The 20,958-nt window shown below is 45.6% G+C and overlaps 1 protein-coding gene across 3 annotated transcripts; it reads left to right on the top strand.

Annotated features, from left to right (window-relative positions):
* The first annotated feature begins 135 nt into the window (after positions 1-135).
* LOC120703515 (protein tesmin/TSO1-like CXC 5) lies at positions 136-6,670 on the top strand. 3 transcript variants are annotated; one of them, XM_039987622.1, is made up of 9 exons: positions 136-407; positions 540-709; positions 1,442-1,525; positions 2,457-2,634; positions 3,174-3,527; positions 3,653-3,744; positions 4,358-4,461; positions 5,307-5,669; positions 6,276-6,670. In XM_039987622.1, the coding sequence occupies exons 2-9, from the start codon at positions 690-692 to the stop codon at positions 6,449-6,451; spliced, it is 1,371 nt and encodes a 456-aa protein (XP_039843556.1). In that variant the 5' UTR covers positions 136-407; positions 540-689; the 3' UTR covers positions 6,452-6,670. The 3 variants fall into 3 exon arrangements, with proteins under 3 accessions (XP_039843556.1, XP_039843554.1, XP_039843555.1); XM_039987620.1 differs by having other exon boundaries at positions 136-709; XM_039987621.1 differs by having other exon boundaries at positions 136-709; positions 6,279-6,670.
* Positions 6,671-20,958: the final 14,288 nt, after the last annotated feature.

Genomic DNA, 20,958 nt, shown 5'->3' on the forward strand with positions numbered 1-20,958 from the left:
TGCCTTCTGTTGGTATACTCTTCCGATGTGGCAGTGAAAGTAGGTTTAACTCATAGAGAGATTCGAAAATTTGTTCCGAAAAAGGAAAGTAAACAGAATATAATACCTGAGATTCAAAATTTTGGGAGACACCAACCAAACCTCCTGCGTTGCCCATCAGCTTCTTCTCCCCCTCCCCCTACCACACCACCTCCCTCCCAAATCCGTCCGCGGCATAAATTTCTTCGACCTTCACCTCTCCGAATCCTTCTCCATCTCCTCCTCGAATTCCGCTTCTTGGATTCGATCCCCTCCTACGGCGTTCTTCCTTTCCCTCGCTTTTTTTTTTTTATTATTCTCCGTAGTTGGGAGCCGCCCAGGAACTGGAGTTCTTGGTTCCCTGATCCAAACTGCTCCAATTCCGCGAGGTAGCGCAGAAAGATTGAATTTTGAGGTCTTTCCGACTGGTTTAGACGGATTAATCGGAGAAGCCGTCGGGGAACTTAATTTGGTTTCTGACCTAAGGCGGTGAAAAGTTTGGCTTCTTGGTGATGGAGCAGGAGAAGCAGCAGAGGGTGGAGCCGCCGGCGTCGGCGCCGGCATCTGTGCCCCAAGCGGCATCAGAGCCAAGGGCGTCACCACAGCCGCAAGAGCAGCCGAAGCCGGCGGTACCGGTGCAGCCTTCTATCCCGGTGACGAGGCCGTGGCCAATGGCCATCATCCCTTCTGTGTGAGCAAATTGTTTCCATTGAGAATTTGAATTCTACTGTGCGGTCTGTTGACTTATGGGTGTTGAGAATTTAGGCTATGCAATGTTTGTTGCATTTTGTCCTTTTCAAAAGTTTTAGGTGCTTCTAGATAGCAGTAACTCAATCCTGGTTAGTGGATTATGTTTCTTTATTCGAGTCTGGACATGTATGGTGATGCACTGTAATTTGTGCTGAGATGTGGCTCTAGGCACTTAGAGTGCTTTGCATTGCTGTGGTTACTGGATTGGTTATGGTTATTAGGGTTTAACTATTTTACTCGGAGTGACATTTTTAAGCATTTTGAATTTGAGTTGCTATAAATGTTATAGGAGTCCTTTGGGCATTGTAGAAAAGTAGGCTTATATATTTCACTATAATCCATTCCGAGCTTGTTAACTCTGAGGTGTCATCTGGGAAAATGGTTGTTTTAGTGAATAGAATTGTCTTAATTGTTTTTCATTTTCTTCTATGTCTTGGAGCTCTGATGGAAACAATGTGGAGTGAAACAATTAGCCATCCTAATTCTATGATCTTTTTATGGGAATGGGCCTTATCCATGATGTCAGTATTTAGTAGCAAAAGTTATTCTGCTGCTTGTGTGTGAGTACACTTTCATTTGTTGATTAGAGAATAAACGAAGCAATGAACTCATATGCAAAGTGCAAATAACTTCTTTTGCTTATATTTTGTTTTCTGACTCTTTTTTTTTTCAGGAAGCCTGTGGTTGAAATGAAGAGTGGCACCCCAGCCAAGAAAAAGAAACACTGTAATTGCAAAAACTCACAATGTTTAAAGCTGTGAGTACTCTAGCATATGTTTTTTTTTGTTTCAGGCATGCGCATCATTTATTAAAACATTCAATGTAATTGAATAATATCTGCAAATGCATACTTCTACATTCTATGTACATTCAAATAGGGACTGCCTATGTTGTTATGTCAATGATTAACTAAACTGAGGTCCTCGTTTAATGAGAACTTCCATATTTTAAAATGTTAACTAGAGTTGAATGGGTTGTTCTTGTCACAGAAGAGAATTCAACTGCATAAAAGTCTTTTCATTATTCTTATCCTCACCAGTGCAAAAATATATTAACATGTTGGACTCTCTGGAAGCATAGAAACCATTGTGTTTTTGACAGTGCCGTAGCAAATATGGCAAGCATCTTACTGCCTGATGAAGTGGAGGCCCAACTTTGAGCTAGGGCTGGGGCTAAAGGGATCTGCCTCTTGACAGACCCATCCCTTAGTGTCTAGGTCGTTTACAGGCTGTTCTTATAGAGAAAAAAGCACGAATGTAACTTAAGATCCTTTGGTGTTGGGTGTGTACTAGGGGCTCTTTATCCCCTTTTTCTTCTTTCATATAATGATACAAAACTCTCATATGTGTTAGAAAAGAAAACTCATGATTGTATGAGCGGAGCCACTTCCTTTGGATTTGAATGATTTTATATACACTAGACAAATAGACAGAAAGAAGGCATAATTATGTCACGTTTTACTTTGAGAAGGTTAGATATTATTGTTGAATAATTTTCAAGCAAAATCTGCAGTTTTAGTGCTGTTTCTTTATCTATTTTTTCTTCTCTCAATGGAATGTTATGTTCCCAACTTTTTTGCTAATACTTCCAATTACGTAGCTCTGTATTTTACATCAAGTTGAGTATTTATTACGTACAGAGCATCAAGAGGATAGAAGGTACATTCACTAATTAGATATTTTTGTTAGGTATTGCGAGTGTTTTGCAGCAGGTGATTATTGTGATGGTTGCAATTGTAAACAATGTGGAAACACTGTTGAGAATGAAAAGGGTAGACAGGAGGCCATTAACAACACAAAGCTACGGAATCCGAACGCCTTTCAACCTAAGATTGAAAATGGTCCAATTATTCCCAGTGTTCGGAAGGTACACGTACATTCAAGGCACTAATGAAATAGTTACATGTCTTTTGTGTCACTACAATATCCCATATATCGAACTTGTGCTTGTAGAAAGTATGCATTTTCCTGCTTGCTATTACAGATACACATAAGTTTGATAGAATCTGATGCACTGGTGTTACCTTGCTGCTCATTTTATCATGTTGCTTTGCATTGTGCTTTCATACTTGAAGCCTAACAGTCTTTGGGACCATTCCCTGTGCTAGAAGTTGCCTACGTGGAACAATCAGATTTCATGGCAGCATCCAATTATATGCTGAGTGGCTAGTAACTTACAAGTTTATTTTGCATCATATACTATGCTATGCTCAAAACTCTTTGTTGCCGCATTGGATCATATTAACTGTATATATTATGCTTCATTTGTCAACAAAAATTCCCTATTTGGGGTTTTTTGCATTATTAAAGTCATTATTTTGTTAAATTATTTTATGGATTCGGGTGAAATAATTTTTATTTTTTTAATATATCATTTGACTAGTTTTAGTAATAACTGATTATCAGGATGCTGGAGCACCACCTTCACTTCCAAAGCATAATAAAGGTTGTCACTGCAAGAAGTCAGGTTGTTTAAAGAAGTACTGTGAATGTTTCCAAGCAAATATTCTTTGTTCCAAGAATTGTAAATGTATGGATTGCAAGAACTTCGAAGGAAGTGAGGAGCTCCGTGTTATAATTCAAGGGGATAATTCATGTGATCGAAATAACATTCAACAAGCAGCTAATGTTGCTCTGAACGGTGCCATTGGATCTTCAGGATATAGATTTTCTCCAGTTCGTAGAAAAAGGCCTCCAGAAGATCCCCATTATCAGAGATTAAGTGTTGAAGGAAGTATGACACAGATGCAGTTTTCAGAGGTAGTAATTACGTTTTTGGGATGGTTGTTTAGGCTAGTCCAGTGTGCATTTACTTTGTTAGTGATATTGATTTTTTTGTACTTCAACTTTAAAATCTCTGGACTAAAACTATTTCTCTGTTGTAGGCTAACCATTTTGATGCTTCCCAAATTGCTTCATCTAGTGGACTTGAAGGTTCCACTGGCAATTTCCAGTGTAAATCTAAATTGGTCTATAGGTAAGTCAAGAAAATGCACTGTCTTGTTTGGACCTATGGATGAAAGGATTTGAATGAACTTAAATTGTCTTGTGGCTTTTGCGCTATTTTAATAGCATAATCTCTAGACTGCTAAAGTAAATCTCCTTTGGTCAATTGGTGTTAGTTTCTTGTGGTTTCTACCATCTTGTGGTAGTCTCCACTACCAATGTACTAGCCACTTGGCTCATTGAAAGTCTATGATGTTGGGTTTCTTTCTGAATATGTTACTCTGTTCAACACACCACCACCACCAACAACAACGAAGCCTTTTAATCCCAAACAAGTTAGGGTAGGCTAGAGTTGAAACCCAACAAGAGTGCATGATTTTCCAAGACAAATAATTAAAAAAATAAAGAAATTCTTCACTCTGTTAAAAAAATGTTGTTTTACACAATCCAGGATGCATATCTGATTCCATTATGTTATAGTGATATAATTTGTACCGAAATTATGCAAATATTATTTTGATATGGCAAACCAACATATTTACATCTATATTAATAGATATTGCAGTAGTATTACTTTAGTTACTCCTTAATCCTTTTGCGCTTTATATATCCTTCTAATGTCTGATGAAATGCCATCTTGTTAGGTCTCCACTTGCAAACACTATCCATCTTACTGATGTGAACGCCCTAGCCAATCGTTTGGTGATTGTATGCAAAAAGGCAGCAGAAGGATTCACAGCAATAGCTGGTACACAAGCACACCTTCTGTTTGTCTGGACTATTTCAACCTCTGTTCATTAACATGCTATTATGCTAATGCTAATTTTGTAAACTCAATATTTCACGTTGGAAAGATGAACTACCATGGCGATCAGAAACAAATGAAAACGAACATATTGTTTCATAATTGTGTCTTCAGATTTATTTTTTATACATTTAACATTGCTCCATGCACCTGATAATGTGTGATTTGGACATGGACAGGGGACTTTAGGTGCTTATAGTAGTTATTAAAAAAAACTGACAGGTCCAAAAGGAGCTAAATTCCATTATCATTCTAGGAGCTTGGTCTATTTGGAGCCATTGCAACCGCTGTGTGTTTGATGGGATCTCTCCTAATTTGTCTAGTGTTATTGCTGTCATTAAAGAGGACATGCAGCAATGGTCTCTTTGCTAGGGCTCGAGAAGTTTCCTATCCCCTCTCTCAAGTGCCTCCAATTGTTGCTGGTCAGGCTGGTCTGGTCTCCAAACATTGGGGTTTCTCTACCCTTTTTTTTCTTCTTGATATATTGATACGCAGTTCTCCTGCGTGTTCGAGAAAAAAAATTAGAAAACTGGGAGAAACAACTGTTTTCCTATTCGTTTCTATGTTTAACAAAAAAATTGCAACTAGAAGAATAGTTTTTTCTGTAAATGGGACCAATTTAGTGTAACTGTCATGGTGATGACACTTGAAATATCCTTTTGTTTGACGTTTGAGTACCAAATCATCTTATAAACATTGTATTTTCAGAAACAAATTAGCTAATGAAATTGCAATTGTTATCATTCAAGATTCAGTTTTACTGAAGTATTTTTTTGTCATATTTGCAGATAACAAAGAGATGGAAATAGATAGGGAAATTTGCACAAATACTGACCAAAACTTTGACGAGAACAAGAAAGAAGTCCAGAAAGCTGCTGCTAGTCAACTGACAGAAATAGATCAGCAAATTCCTGCAGAATGTGGATCATATTGCTCTAACACCCAAGTGGATTCTAGGCCTGCTTCTCCAGGAACACGAGCTCTGTTGTGTGATGAGCAGGATCTCACATTTGGAACAGCTTATAGAAGTTCAATTCCAGTGGCATTGCATGATCAGGACATTTCAGAGCTACAAACTGCACAAGAAAATGCAGTGTTGAGGGAGTTCAGAAATTACCTCCGGTTAATTATTGCACGTGGACAAGTAAATGGTGAGATGACTTTCTAAGATACTCTAGATTTATTAATATTCTTCTTTTTTATTTCTTGAACACCATTCAGAAATTCATGCTGATTTTATATATCTGTCTTGGTACATTTAGCACTCACCCCTGCTATATCCCTTGCCAAATTAGCCATTCTGTTCCATGTAGAAAACCAGCAGGATGAAATGAATAGGAACAGAGCCTAGTTTAGTTGGCCTAGGCTTGAACTTGGGTGCTTATTTCTTCTCATTACAGTTGGTTGAAATTTTATAACTGAATTAAGAAATTTGAATTAAGTTAGAGCCACAAATTTATTTACAGTCAGCACATGAGAACTCTAGATCACGAATTCTTGTTGACCTATATGTTTATAAGATTTTAAAGAGAAATAAATTTATTAGCACCTACAGACCATCACCAAAATATTTTCAATGCTGACACAAAATAAGAATCATATTTGACAAATGTTTGCATATATAATGTTTTAGCACGGATATTTGAAACTCTCTCTTGTTTTTCTTGTTTGTGAAATGTGCCGTTGCTTCTTTTGTGTGTGTGTGTGTGTGTGTGATTTCTTATTGAACTTACTGGTCGGATGATTTGCTGGTATAGCAGAAGGAAAATCATCATCAGGGACAGGGATGGAACTGGATGCTATGAGGAATCATGAATCAAGCACCAGTTTACCCCCAGTAAAAGCTGAAGAAAAATCCAATGATCTGGACGACCCCAAAAATCCTAACACAAGCCAATCGTTTGCATCGACAGTGTATCAACATACGGATTAAAATAGACATAGGTCAGATTTTGTATTTTTCATGTCAAGATATGTATTGTACCACAGCCAATCTCCGTGTACATATGGATAGTATAGTCCTTATTGCCTGTAACGGCAACCGACCATGTAGCTTTAGTCATTCATGAGATGTTAGCAGGAAAGAAAAATCATGCTAATCATGTAATTATTTTTTATTAATAATAATTTTCTATATGATTTTTCTGTTTCAGTCTGAAATGTTTTTTCTTTGCGAGAAAGTGTAAGAAAGTTGATGTTGGACCTTGCCAGGTGATTGAAATTGTTGTAAAGGTCTTCAATATTAAACCAATTAGGTGTGCTTGAAATATTTTACATCTCTTTCAACAATCTGTTAAAAAAATTCATCTGGATTTACATGAGGATCATAAATCAGAAACATAAGAAAAAAACAGATTAGCCAAAATGGAAAATTTGTTTGAAATACTTGACGAATAACCACCCAAAGTCCCAAAGTGTAACAACCCCACAGCTGTCAACAATTTCAGACCCATATCTCTCCTACACTCAATCCTGACTGTTCACAAAGATTATGACAGGTCACAAAAACCAATATGGCTTTATCAAAACCAGAACTATTCAAGACTGCTTGGCATGGGCATTTGAATATATTCATCAGTATCAGCAATCAAAAAGGGAAATTATGATACTAAAATTAGATTTTGAAAAGGCATGGTACAATCCTTGCCATTCTTCATCATCAGCTTGGCTTCAGCTCGCAGTGGTGTAATTGGGTTCAGAGATTGCTCAATTCTGGCATGTCATCAATTTTACTAAGGGGGTGTTTAGTTAGTGAAAATTTTTGGTTTAAAAGTCACATCGATTGTTTGACCAGATGTTGGGAGGATTTTTTGGCACTAATTAAAAAATTAATTTCAGAACTCGCTTGGAAACTGCGAGACGAATATTTTGAGGCATTTGACCGCATAATTAGCACATGTGGGGTTACTGTAGCAATTATGGCTAATCACGTACTAATTAGGCTCAAAAGATTCGTCTCATTGTGCACATCCAAACTGTGTAATTAGTTTTGTTATTTAACTACATTTAATATTTCATGCATGTGTTCAAAGAAGAGACAAAAAATTTTGGAAACTAAACGGCCCTTAAATGGAGTTCTTGGCAAAGATATTCAGTGTAAAAGAGGTGTAAGACAGGGTGACCTCCTATCACCCCTGCTATTTGTGATAGCAGCTGACCTGCTGCAGCACATCATCAACAAGGCCCATAATTAAGGTTTACTAAGTCTTCCCATTCCAACTACAGCAAACAATGATTTTCCCATCATCCAACATGCTCTTCTGCTGAAACACCTTGATAAATTCTATAATAAGAAGGATGTACCTGTTAGTAGCTCAATTCTAACTCTCATTGAGCTGAGAGGATGACAGTGAACTTGGGCAATTTTCTGGTTTTCTCTTATTCACAAACTCAAAGCCATGCCATCCCAAGGGGGGCTGGGGATACATTTATACAAGGGGCTGCAGGGCAGCCAAAAAAGATGCCAAGGACACTAGTCTAAGATGCTAACTGCTAGTCCTAACTGCTGTCCTAGATGCTAGCTAAAAGGTAGTCAAGATGATGTCCTTGCTGTCCTCTAGGGCCAGCAAAGCACAACGTGTTGCAGCAAGAGCATCTCCTCTTGTGCAGCCCCACAAAGACCAAGTACACAGACTTATCCATCATTCTCCCCCTAAGTCTTGTGCGTCGTCTTGTGGGAAGATTGAACCATCCTGGTACTGGAGCAGAGCTCAAGGAACTTGATCCTCCCAAGGGGCTTGGTGAGCAGGTCCGCAAGCTGGTCCTTGGTGTTGATGTAGCTCGCCTTGATGCTCCCGTCCTCCAAGCAGCCTCGGATGAAGTGGTACCTCACCCGGATGTGCTTGCTCCGTTCATGGAAAACGGGGTTCTTTGCCAGGGCCAGAGCGGACTTGCTGTCCACTCTGAGCTCCACCGCTTCAGTGTCTCTGCCGAGGAGATCACCAAGCAGTCGAGCGAGCCAGAGCGCCTGAGTCGAAGCGGTGGAGGCCGCTATGTACTCAGCCTCGCAGCTGGACAGAGCCATCACCTGCTGCTTGACCGACTGCCAGCTAACGAGGCACTCGCCGAGGAAGAAGAGGATCCCGCTTGTGTTCTTGCTAGTGTCGATGTCGCCGGCGTGGTCGCTGTCGCAGTACCCGATGAAGTGTGCCGCCCCAGGGCACCTCGGGTAGTGGAGGCCGTGGTCGAGAGTCCCCGCAACATAGCGGATGATCCTCTTCACAGCCTGCTGGTGCTCTGTCGTCAGTCGCTGTGTGAACCGACTAACGTAGCCGACGGAGAACGCCAAGTCCGGCCGTGTGTGGGCGAGGTAGCGAAGGCTCCCCACAAGGCGCCGGTACTGGGTAGCGTCCATCTCCTCCGCCGTGCTGTCACGGCTCAGCTTCAGCCTCTCCTCCATTGGAGTGAGAGCTGGGTTGCAATCGGTGAGCCCAGCTAGCTCAACGACGCGCTTGGCGTAGGCGGTCTGTCGAAGCGTGATCCCGGAGTCGTCCTGGTGCACCTCGATCCCCAGGTAGAAGGAGAGAGGCCCCAGGTCGCTCATCTGGAAGGTGGCCTTCATCTCTTCCTTGAACGCCGCCACCTCCGCATCCTTGGTGCCGGTGATCACCAAGTCGTCGACGTAGACACCCACCAGCAGGGCATTTGCTCCATTACCCCGCCGGTAGATGGCCGCCTCGTGCGGGCTTTGCTCGAAGTCCATCCCCTTGAGCGTGGAATCCAACTTGGCATTCCACGCCAGTGTTGCCTGTCGCAAGCCATAGAGGGCCTTGCGCAGGCGTAGCACCTTGCCCTCCTTGCCGGGGATCGCGAATCCTGGCGCTAGTGCACTAGACCTCCTCCTTCAAGTCGCCGTTGAGAAATGCCGACTTGACGTCCATGTGATGGACGCGCCAGCCCTCCTGTGCAGCCAGCGCAAGGAGTCGCACGGACTCCATCCGGGCCACAGGAGCGAAGGCATTGTCGAAGTCGACTCCCTCCTGCTGCACAAAACCTCGTGCCACCAGGCGAGCCTTGTGCTTGACGACGGTGCCGGCTTCATCCCTCTTCAGCTTGAACACCCACTTAAGGGTGATCGCGCCATTTATCCTAATGTTTGTCTATCCAAATCATCTGAAGAATGTGACCGCTAGTTCATCATGTGGAGCCAAGTCGAAGCAATTGGATATTATACCACCTGCTCATATTTCTGTTCATGTTGGATGAAGAATTCAGAGCACTACCATAGAATCAAGCCTGAGCAAAGTTATGACACTCTCACTGCCACTACAATCATGAAGGTGAAGTCAACGCTAAATAAGTTGAAGGAGGCATGTGTCATCAACAGCGAAGCTAGAAGATATAACCATGCTTAGGAGTACCCCTTGAAGCCCTATTAACAACGTTTAGCATCGTCTTTGATTATGTTGACTGGTGGAATTCAGTGTTTGCATGATGATGTTTGTTTTTATGACCTTGTCTGATTCGCTCCTTCGTAATGATTGTTGGTGTATTGTGGGTCTTCTACCTACAATGACATCAGTTGCCTAGATGGGTTCTTCTTTTATACCTCCCCCTCCTTGTTATCCTCTGTCTTTCTACCTAATCCTTTAATGGATGTCAAGAAGGAAGCTTATGGCAACACTCATCTACAATGATCGACAAATGAAAGAGGCTAAAGACAAGAATGCTCTCTTTTCCTTTCTGTTACCCCCATATCTTTCTCACCTCCTCCTTGATTTATTTAAGTTGCAACCACTAAGAGTTTGTGAAGATGATAATATGGACGTTACCTTGATACTCGCTTTTTCTTTCTCTCTACTGACCTTGTCCCTACCACGCAACCAGATGGTGAGCCCCGGCAGAAAGGAGAAAGAAGACATCAACATTCTAGCACAAACTCAAGGAGTACAAGCAATGGTTCCAATCAGGGTCAACAACCAACATCATGTTACAGAGCAAGCCTCCTCTCGTAGGAGCCACAACCCTATTAGCAGTGATAATCAAGTCCCAACCGGTCTGCCAGCGTTTGATAAAGAGAAGCTATTAGCTATGCAAGCTCGTGTCCTACAAGGAAGGTTGCAATCTACAACAACATCCTCGAATAACATGGAGATGACCAAGACAGGAGTCCCCACCGGACCAGTGAAGAGGCAAGTTGCTGAAGCATGGAACAATGAAAAGCGCAAGAGGAACTATGAAGCACCAAAGCCACTGATAGAGGAACAACATGAGATTAGTAAGACTCCAGTAACATGTCAATGCTGCGAGCATTATGGTCGTCTGTGTCTTCAAGAAGATAGCTTAATGACAGCAGAAGTAAGACAACGTTATCATTCAGATATCAAGAGAAAGTTATCTACCCAAGATCCAGTTCTAGAAAGAGTTGCCCAAGATGAAGACCGTACTCAGACTATAAACCTCGATGATTGGACTATCTCTTTCAAAGAGTTTCAGCCTAAAAGAAGCAAGCAGTCCAAGAAACAAATTGGTAAAGCAAGCCAAGAGAAGATGAAGTTAGCACAACCATTGGCAGATAGAAGTGTTCAACCCAGTTCCAACCAACTACAACCTAAAGTGGTTCAACCTCCATATGACAACTCTATCAAGAAGAATTCTGGTGCACAATCCATTCCACCAAGAGTGGAGATGCAACATAAAGGTAGTCGGGATGGACGTATTAAAAGAGTAATGTGCTATAAATGTGGTGAAAAAGGCCACTATGCCAATAGATGTCCCACAAAACGAGAAAGTCGAAATGGGTATGCTAGATGGGCCAACAGACCTAAGGAAAGAATGGATAGCTAAAGAATGAGTATCCATGAAGTGTTTGATGTGAGTTGCAAAAAAATGCATGTTTGATGACATATTGTAAGAAGGAATGACCAGGAAGACAGTTAATGTGTCGGATGCTACCCACCTAAACCTTTGTCTCATGCTAGCCTTGTGAATCTCGGGACGAGATTCCTTTTAAGGGGGGTAGTTCTGTCACACCCTGAAATTTTTGAATTTCAGGATGTGATTAAAATTAAAATAAAACAACAATTTTCTAATAGTTTTAAAATTTTCCAACATTTACTTTTCTTCACAGGGAATTTGGTAAAAATAAATAATGATTGGTTGTTTTTATAAAATAAAATGAAGATGTTTTGTTTGTTGTGCATCCATGCTGCCTTGCATTGTTTAAAATGTTTGTGGTTCTTTTCGAATTCAAATTCCTCGAGTTTGAATTCAATTTGAATTTGTTTGAGTGAGTTTGGAAAAAAAAACCTGCTTTCGGCCCAATCCTCCAATCCAGCTCGTTTCCCTTTTCTTTTTCCTTCCTCCCCCGTAGCCCAAACCTTGGCCCACTCCAGTTCCCTCTCCCGGCCCGTTCACGCGCCAGCCCAGCCAGCAGCTCCCCGCGCTCGCCGACACACGGGTGTCATCCCCGTCCCCTTCCTCCGGTTCAAGCAGGACTCCAGCTCAGGGAGTCCCGGCCGCGCACGCCCCGCCGCTCCTTGCCGTGACCCGCACGCCAAGATGCCGAGGCCCTCGCCCTATATAAGCGCCGCCCTACCCCCTTGATCTTGTTTCGAAACCGCCGCCGCTCCTCGCGCGAAACCCTAGCCTGTGCCGCCGCCGCCATTGACGAGCTGGAGCTCGAAGCTCCACACCGCATCGTCGATCCGCTGTTTCCCCTCGACGTTTTCACCGCCCAAAGGTTCGCGTTGAGGTGGGAACCCTCGACGACTCGTTCTCTCCCTCCCTCTTTCTCTGTTCCGCCCGGGAGCGTTTGTCGTCGCCGCCACTTTGCCATGCGCCGTCGCGAGCTCCGCTCAGCCCGTTCCTAGCCCGCGCCGATGCCCTAGATCGTTTGCCCGCGTCGCGCGCATGCTTCTAGTGCTTGCTGTGCTCGAAATCGAGCCTTGGAGCGCCGAATCGGCAACTCCGGTGACCCGCCGCCACGCGCCGCCGCTCGCCGGTGTCTTGCGCCGCCGCCATCCGCCCCGAGCCCCTACCGAGCCAGCGCCGAGCCGCCAGCTGCTCCCCTGTGCCTGGAGCCGCGCAACCAAGCCGAGCCGACGCCCGCCAGCTGAGCCTAGCCGCCGTCCGCCGTTGGATCGAGATCCAACGGATCCGATCCACTAGAGCCAAGCCAGATCTGAGCCGTCCTTGGACTTTTTGCAAAAGGGCCCCTCGTTTTCATAGGAATCAAGCCGCAGTCCATGCTAGGTGAAAAGAATTTACAAACCAGTCCTTTCTTTTATGGTTTAACCCCTGAGTTTTTCGAAAATAGAACCCGTAGTCCTGCTTAGGTGTTTTTACGTGCTAGCCCTTGAAGTCTATGGTTAATTAGGTTTTAGCCCCTGGTTTCTTCAGATCTAGCCCCTGGAAGTTCTGTTTCTTCACAAATAAGCCCTTAGAACCTTGTTTTAGCCATATCTTTCACGTTTCAACTCCGTTTTCAGCGATTCTTGCGCTCACGTGATCCTTGCAACCTTGTTATCCTCTGTGAGCACAGTTTGTTGTGTCTTACAAATCTTTTCCGCTAGTCTTCAACTCTATAGTTAATCGCGACTAGATACCTAAAGCACCGTTTAACCCATAGAATCGCCGTTTTAGCTCCGTTTTCCATGTTTCTTGCGCCTTCGTAACCGTAGCAGTGAGCCCTATCCTTTAGTGCGTTCTTTTAAAGTCTTTCTTTGTTTTGGTGTATTGTTCTTAGATGTATCTTGTTGTTTGCTTTGTATGTTTGCTCGAAGATTGTTCCGAGTAGAAGGATCGTTGTTCGAAGTTGAAGATCAAGAGTTCCAAGTGAGCAAAAGCTGAAGAGCAGTAAGAGTAGCTTTTCGTTGAAGAAAGGTAAGTGACCCTAACCATCTTTCTATCTATGCTTTATTCACAAGATGATATGATTTAATTGGAACATGGAGAACCACCCAAGAAAACCGTACAACCACAATACTAATGGGCTCTGGTCTTGGCTGAGTAATTAGATGAACTATATGTTGTGTTGGGGTTGTTCCGCTTGGTGGTTATGAGTTTGTGTTGTGGAGCGGGTGAAGGAAGCTGCGTCTTCTGAGGGACCGCACGGCAGGGACCAACACATACATATAGGAATTCTTTGTAAAGGCCTCGTAGCGTCCCTATGCAATCACACCTCGGAAGTGTGGTATTGTGCCTGATCAGCACACATGCGTGGTTGGGTTTAAAGTTCTTCGGAACTTTTACGCGAATTGTGGTGAAAGTGTACAACCTCTGCAGAGTTAAAACTAACCGGTTAGCCGTGCTCACGGTCAAGAGCGGCTTGGACCCTCACATGATTAATAAACTTAAAGATGGACTTAAATCACATTCTAGTTATTTCTTGTGGCCTTGCTGAGTACCAACCATAAGTGTACTCACCCTTGCTTACTGCTGCTTAGAAGAGAAAGTTGATGTGAAGAATTTTGAAGATAATGCTGAGTTCTAGGCGTACGCAACCCCCAGTCGATTGCCTGTGAAGTTTGAAGCCTCCGTTTCCAGGATAAGCTGTATAACTCTGATAGTCTTTTATTTGTTTTATTTCTCTTTTTCGTGATACTGTTACTGATTATTCACTTATGATGTCTCTATATGTATGAAACTTGATCCTGGCATACATATAGTTATGCATTCGGTTTTGTCCTTAAAACCGGGTGTGACAGAAGTGGTATCAGAGCTGTATCGATTGTAGGACGTAAGCCTAGATAGTAATGATCGCTTCCTAAGGCCTTTTATGTCACCAAAACAATTCCTACCTTATCCTTGACCTCTTTGGTGAATATTCTCACTCCTTAACTATTTTTCTTTCCTCAGTCAATCTTGACTCTCTCTTCATTTGCACTTCATTGTTTTGCAAATGTTAGGTCCTCAACACTGTCTATTTATTTTCTTGGATCACTCCTTGATTTTGATCATACCTCCCCTTTGATGTATGATTTTCCAATTTCATCCAGCTCCCCTCCTTTTGATATGCTGGTGAAATTGCTCCTTAAAATTCTTTTAACTCATTTTTTTGGATCTATCTTCCTTTGCTTTATTCACAATGTGCTTAGTGCCTCTCCTTTCTTTCTAAATAAATGCCGCTTTGGATTCATCCCTTAATTCTTGATTCCAAAGAATCTCTTCTGATTCAAAAAAAATAGATGATCCGCGCCATTTATCCTAATGTTTGTCTATCCAAATCATCTGAAGAATGTGACCGCTAGTTCATCATGTGGAGCCAAGTCGAAGCAATTGGATACTATACCACCTGCTCATATTTCTGTTCATGTTGGATGAAGAATTCAGAGCACTACCATAGAATCAAGCCTGAGCAAAGTTATGACACTCTCACTGCCACTACAATCATGAAGGTGAAGTCAACGCTGAATAAGTTGAAGGAGGCATGTGTCATCAAGAGCGAAGCTAGAAGATATAACAATGCTTAGGAGTACCCCTTGAAGCCCTATTAACAACATTTAGTATCGTCTTTGATTATGTTGACTGGTGGAATTCAGTGTTTGCATGATGATGTTTGTTTTTATGACCTTGTCTGATTCGCTCCTTCGTAATGATTGTTGGAGTATTGTGGGTCTTCTACCTACAATGACATCAGTTGCCTAGATGGGTTCTTCTTTTATACCTCCCCCTCCTTGTTATCCTCTGTCTTTCTACCTAATCCTTTAATGGATGTCAAGAAGGAAGCTTATGGTAACACTCATCTACAATGATCGACAAATGAAAGAGGCTAAAGACAAGAATGCTCTCTTTTCCTTTCTGTTACCCCCATATCTTTCTCACCTCCTCCTTGATTTATTTAAGTTGCAACCACTAAGAGTTTGTGAAGATGATAATATGGACGTTACCTTGATACTCGCTTTTTCTTTCTCTCTACTGACCTTGTCCCTACCACGCAACCAGATGGTGAGCCCCGGCAGAAAGGAGAAAGAAGACATCAACATTCTAGCACAAACTCAAGGAGTACAAGCAATGGTTCCAATCAGGGTCAACAACCAACATCATGTTACAGAGCAAGCCTCCTCTCGTAGGAGCCACAACCCTATTAGCAGTGATAATCAAGTCCCAACCGGTCTGCCAGCGTTTGATAAAGAGAAGCTATTAGCTATGCAAGCTCGTGTCCTACAAGGAAGGTTGCAATCTACAACAACATCCTCGAATAACATGGAGATGACCAAGACAGAAGTCCCCACCGGACCAGTGAAGAGGCAAGTTGCTGAAGCATGGAACAATGAAAAGCGCAAGAGGAACTATGAAGCACCAAAGCCACTGATAGAGGAACAACATGAGATTAGTAAGACTCCAGTAACATGTCAATGCTGCGAGCATTATGGTCGTCTGTGTCTTCAAGAAGATAGCTTAATGACAGCAGAAGTAAGACAACGTTATCATTCAGATATCAAGAGAAAGTTATCTACCCAAGATCCAGTTCTAGAAAGAGTTGCCCAAGATGAAGACCGTACTCAGACTATAAACCTCGATGATTGGACTATCTCTTTCAAAGAGTTTCAGCCTAAAAGAAGCAAGCAGTCCAAGAAACAAATTGGTAAAGCAAGCCAAGAGAAGATGAAGTTACCACAACCATTGGCAGATAGAAGTGTTCAACCCAGTTCCAACCAACTACAACCTGAAGTGGTTCAACCTCCATATGACAACTCTATCAAGAAGAATCCTGGTGCACAATCCATTCCACCAAGAGTGGAGATGCAACATAAAGTTAGTCGGGATGGACGTATTAAAAGAGTAATGTGCTATAAATGTGGTGAAAAGGCCACTATGCCAATAGATGTCCCACAAAACGAGAAAGTCGAAATGGGTATGCTAGATGGGCCAACAGAGCTAAGGAAAGAATGGATAGCTAAAGAATGAGTATCCATGAAGTGTTTGATGTGAGTTGCAAAAAAAATGCATGTTTGATGACATATTGTAAGAAGGAATGAACAGTAAGACAGTTAATGTGTCGGATGCTACCCACCTAAACCTTTGTCTCATGCTAGCCTTGTGAATCTCGGGACGAGATTCCTTTTAAGGGGGGTAGTTCTGTCACACCCTGAAATTTTTGAATTTCAGGATGTGATTAAAATTAAAAATAAAACAACAATTTTCTAATAGTTTTAAAATTTTCCAACATTTACTTTTCTTCACAGGGAATTTGGTAAAAATAAATAATGATTGGTTGTTTTTATAAAATAAAACGAAGATGTTTTGTTTGTTGTGCATCCATGCTGCCTTGCATTGTTTAAAATGTTTGTGGTTCTTTTCGAATTCAAATTCCTTGAGTTTGAATTCAATTTGAATTTGTTTGAGTGAGTTTGGAAAAAAAAACCTGCTTTCGGCCCAATCCTCCAATCCAGCCCGTTTCCCTTTTCTTTTTCCTTCCTCCCCCGTAGCCCAAACCTTGGCCCACTCCAGTTCCCTCTCCCGGCCCGTTCATGCGCCAGCCCAGCCAGCAGCTCCCCGCGCTCGCCGACACACGGGTGTCATCCCCGTCCCCTTCCTCCGGTTCAAGCGGGACTCCAGCTCAGGGAGTCCCGGCCGCGCACGCCCCGCCGCTCCTTGCCGTGACCCGCACGCCAAGATGCCGAGGCCCTCGCCCTATATAAGCACCGCCCTACCCCCTTGATCTTGTTTCGAAACCGCCGCCGCTCCTCGCGCGAAACCCTAGCCTGTGCCGCCGCCGCCATTGACGAGCTGGAGCTCGAAGCTCCACACCGCGTCGTCGATCCGCTGTTTCCCCTCGACGTTTTCACCGCCCCAAAGGTTCGCGTTGAGGTGGGAACCCTCGACGACTCGTTCTCTCCCTCCCTCTTTCTCGGTTCCGCCCGGGAGCGTTTGTCGTCGCCGCCACTTTGCCATGCGCCGTCGCGAGCTCCGCTCAGCCCGTTCCTAGCCCGCGCCGATGCCCTAGATCGTTTGCCCGCGTTGCGCGCATGCTTCTAGTGCTTGCTGTGCTCGAAATCGAGCCTTGGAGCGCCGAATCGGCAACTCCGGTGACCCGCCGCCACGCGCCGCCGCTCGCCGGTGTCTTGCGCCGCCGCCATCCGCCCCGAGCCCCTACCGAGCCAGCGCCGAGCCGCCAGCTGCTCCCCTGTGCCTGGAGCCGCGCAACCAAGCCGAGCCGACGCCCGCCAGCTGAGCCTAGCCGCCGTCCGCCGTTGGATTGAGATCCGACGGATCCGATCCACTAGAGCCAAGCCAGATCTGAGCCGTCCTTGGACTTTTTGCAAAAGGGCCCCTCGTTTTCATAGGAATCAAGCCGCAGTCCATGCTAGGTGAAAAGAATTTACAAACCAGTCCTCGTTTTCATAGGATCGTTGTTCGAAGTTGAAGATCAAGAGTTCCAAGTGAGCAAAAGCTGAAGAGCAGTAAGAGTAGCTTTTCGTTGGAGAAAGGCAAGTGACCCTAACCATCTTTCTATCTATGCTTTATTCACAAGATGATATGATTTAATTGGAACATGGAGAACCACCCAAGAAAACCGTACAACCACAATACTAATGGGCTCTGGTCTTGGCTGAGTAATTAGATGAACTATATGTTGTGTTGGGGTTGTTCCGCTTGGTGGTTATGAGTTTGTGTTGTGGAGCGGGTGAAGGAAGCTGCGTCTTCTGAGGGACCGCACGGCAGGGACCAACACATACATATAATAATTCTTTGTAAAGGCCTCGTAGCGTCCCTATGCAATCACACCTCAGAAGTGTGGTATTGTGCCTGATCAACACATATGCGTGGTTGGGTTTAAAGTTCTTCGGAACTTTTACGCGAATTGTGGTGAAAGTGTACAACCTCTGCAGAGTTAAAACTAACCGGTTAGCCGTGCTCACGGTCAAGAGCGGCTTGAACCCTCACATGATTAATAAACTTAAAGATGGACTTAAATCACATTCTGGTTATTTCTTGTGGTCTTGCTGAGTACCAACCATAAGTGTACTCAACCTTGCTTACTGCTGCTCAGAAGAGAAAGTTGCTGTGAAGAATTTTGAAGATGATGCTGAGTTCTAGGCGTACGCAACCCCCAGTCGATTGCCTGTGAAGTTTGAAGCCTCCGTTTCCAGGATAAGCTGTATAACTCTGATAGTCTTTTATTTGTTTTATTTCTCTTTTTCGTGATACTATTACTGATTATTCACTTATGATGTCTCTATATGTATGAAACTTGATCCTGGCATACATATAGTTATGCATTCGGTTTTGTCCTTAAAACCGGGTGTGACAGTCGCACGCGAGGTGCAACTGCGCCTCCAGGTCGTGAGGCACCAGTCCCGGCACCGGCTGATCGCCGAGAAGGTCCTCCATCGTATGGTACCGCAACGGCTCGCCGTTGTGGTACACGTCAACGCACTCCTCGTCGTGAGAGAGCGGAGTAGCGAACTCCACCGGGCTGTGCTCAGTACGAGCAGGTGTTGGAGTAGACGTGCCCGGAGGGGTGGCTGTCGGTACTGGAGTGCGTGGCGTCGCCGGCTGTGGTGGTGCAGGCGAAGAACTCATCGCAGTCGAAGTCGCGGCTGGAGAGTGTGGTGCTGCCGGTGTAGAGGGCGCCGGAGTCGGTGGAGGCTCGGGGACTAGGGTAGGCACGCTCGGCGAAGAGGAGCTGCCTGCTCCCCCAGCTCCCTTGAAGTGGACGCACTCAACGGTGAAGTCATCGTACGTCGGAGCCGAGCCGTCGTCCACCGCCTTGTCCCACGCCCATCCTCGCCCTTCATCAAACACAACGTCGCGCGCCGTGCGCACACGCTGTGTCTCCGGGTCGAGAATGCGGTAGGCCTTCGAGCCCTCCGCGTAGTCGATGAACACTCCCGGAGTTCTCTTGTCGTCGAGCTTGACGATTTGGTCAAGCTCCTTGGCGAACGCGAGGCAGCCGAAGACCCTCAGGTGGGAGACCGCCGGCTTGCGCCCGTGCCAAGCCTCATACGGCGTCATGCCGTTGAGCGCCTTGGTGGGCGAGCGGTTGAGGATGTAGACGGCCGTCACCACCGGCTCTCCCTAGTACAAAGCCGGCACCCCCCTCTACTTGAGGAGGGCCCAAGCCATCCCCACAACCGTCTGGTTGTGCCGCTCGACGACGCCGTTCTACTGCGGGTTGTACGGTGCAAAGTAGTGGCGCTGGATGCCCTCATCCGTGCAGTACGCCGCGAGCTCGGCCGCCGTGAACTCACCGCCGTTATCGGTGCGCAGCACGCGCAACTTGAGGCTCTCGCCTCCGCAACAGCCTGAGCACGCCTGATGCATCCACAGCCTCTCCCTTGCTGCCGAGGATCATCACCCACATGTAGCGGGAGAGATCATCGACGAGCAGCAAGAAGTAGTGTCGTCCTCCTGGTGTGACCGGTGTCACCGGGCCACACAAGTCCCCGTGTACGAGCTCGAGCCGCTCCCTGGCTCGGAAGCTCGCCTGCTGGGGGATGGAGTGCCACCTCTGCTTTGTCAGCACGCAGACGTCGCAGAGCTGCTCCACGTGGTCGAGGCTCGGGAGGCCTCGCACCATCTTCTTGGCGCTAAGCCGCTTCAGGGCCTCAAAGTGGAGGTGCCCAAAGCGCTCGTGCCACTGCCATGCCTCATCGTCCCTGCAAGATGCAAGACAAAGAGGCTGGGCCACCCCGACGTGGAGGATGTAGAGGCGGTTCTTCCCTCGAACCACCCTAACGAGAAGTTGGCGACGGTGGTCCCAGATGCGGAGGACCCCGATGTCGATCACCACGCGTGAGCCGCTCTCATCGAGCTGCCTAAGGCTGATGATGGAGTTCCGCAGCATCGGGATGTAGTAGACTCCGGTGTGCATCCGGTGTTCTCCGGACTTGGTGGTGAAGATCACGGAGCCCACGCCCTTGATCTCCACAGCGGAGGAGTCCCCGAACCTGACAGAGCCACCTACGTCGGCGTCCAGGTCGGAGAAGAACTCCCGCCGCCCGGTCATGTGGTGCGTGGCGCCGGAGTCGAGGTACCAGCCATCGACCCTGTCGTCGTCGGAGCCGTTGCCGAGAAGGACTCGAGCACGTGACTCGTCGAGGTGGAGTAGAGCGGTGGCAGGCGGTGCCGTCGGATGCGGCTCCATGTCCCCGTGGAGTAGGAACAGAGCCGGCTCGTCATCCGACTGGACCTCCGTGACATGGGCTTGGCCCCCACGCCTCCACTGCGGGCAGTCCCTGGCCAGTGGCCGGGCCTGCCACAGTTGTGGCAGGCATCGTCTCGTGCCGCCTTGGGCCTATCGGCAGCGCCGCCCTGAGCGTCTTTGCGGGCGCCACCCTCGGCGCGCCCTCGTGCCCCGGCTTGGGCACCTCCGCGCCCCTTTCGCGGCTTGCCGCGCTTGCGGCCACCAGTCGAGTAAGAGGGCTCCCCCTTCTTCCTGTCACCGCGCCGGGCCTCCCACTGCTCCTGAGTGAGGTGGAGCTTCCCACCGATGGAGATGCCTCCCGAGGGAGACTGTGGCTCGTCGCTGTCGACAACCTTGAGGTGACCTAT

This window comes from Panicum virgatum, chromosome 4K (assembly GCF_016808335.1).
Source record: "Panicum virgatum strain AP13 chromosome 4K, P.virgatum_v5, whole genome shotgun sequence".
Taxonomy (NCBI): Eukaryota; Viridiplantae; Streptophyta; class Magnoliopsida; order Poales; family Poaceae; genus Panicum; species Panicum virgatum.

Bases quoted from the DNA above. Each gene is read 5' to 3' on its own strand.
- LOC120703515 (XM_039987620.1), top strand. From the start codon at position 531: ATGGAGCAGGAGAAGCAGCAGAGGGTGGAGCCGCCGGCGTCGGCGCCG. The intron at 710-1,441 runs GTGAGCAAATTG...TTTTTTTTTCAG, and splicing joins ATGGCCATCATCCCTTCTGT to GAAGCCTGTGGTTGAAATGA. The intron at 3,745-4,357 runs GTAAGTCAAGAA...CCATCTTGTTAG, and splicing joins AAATCTAAATTGGTCTATAG to GTCTCCACTTGCAAACACTA.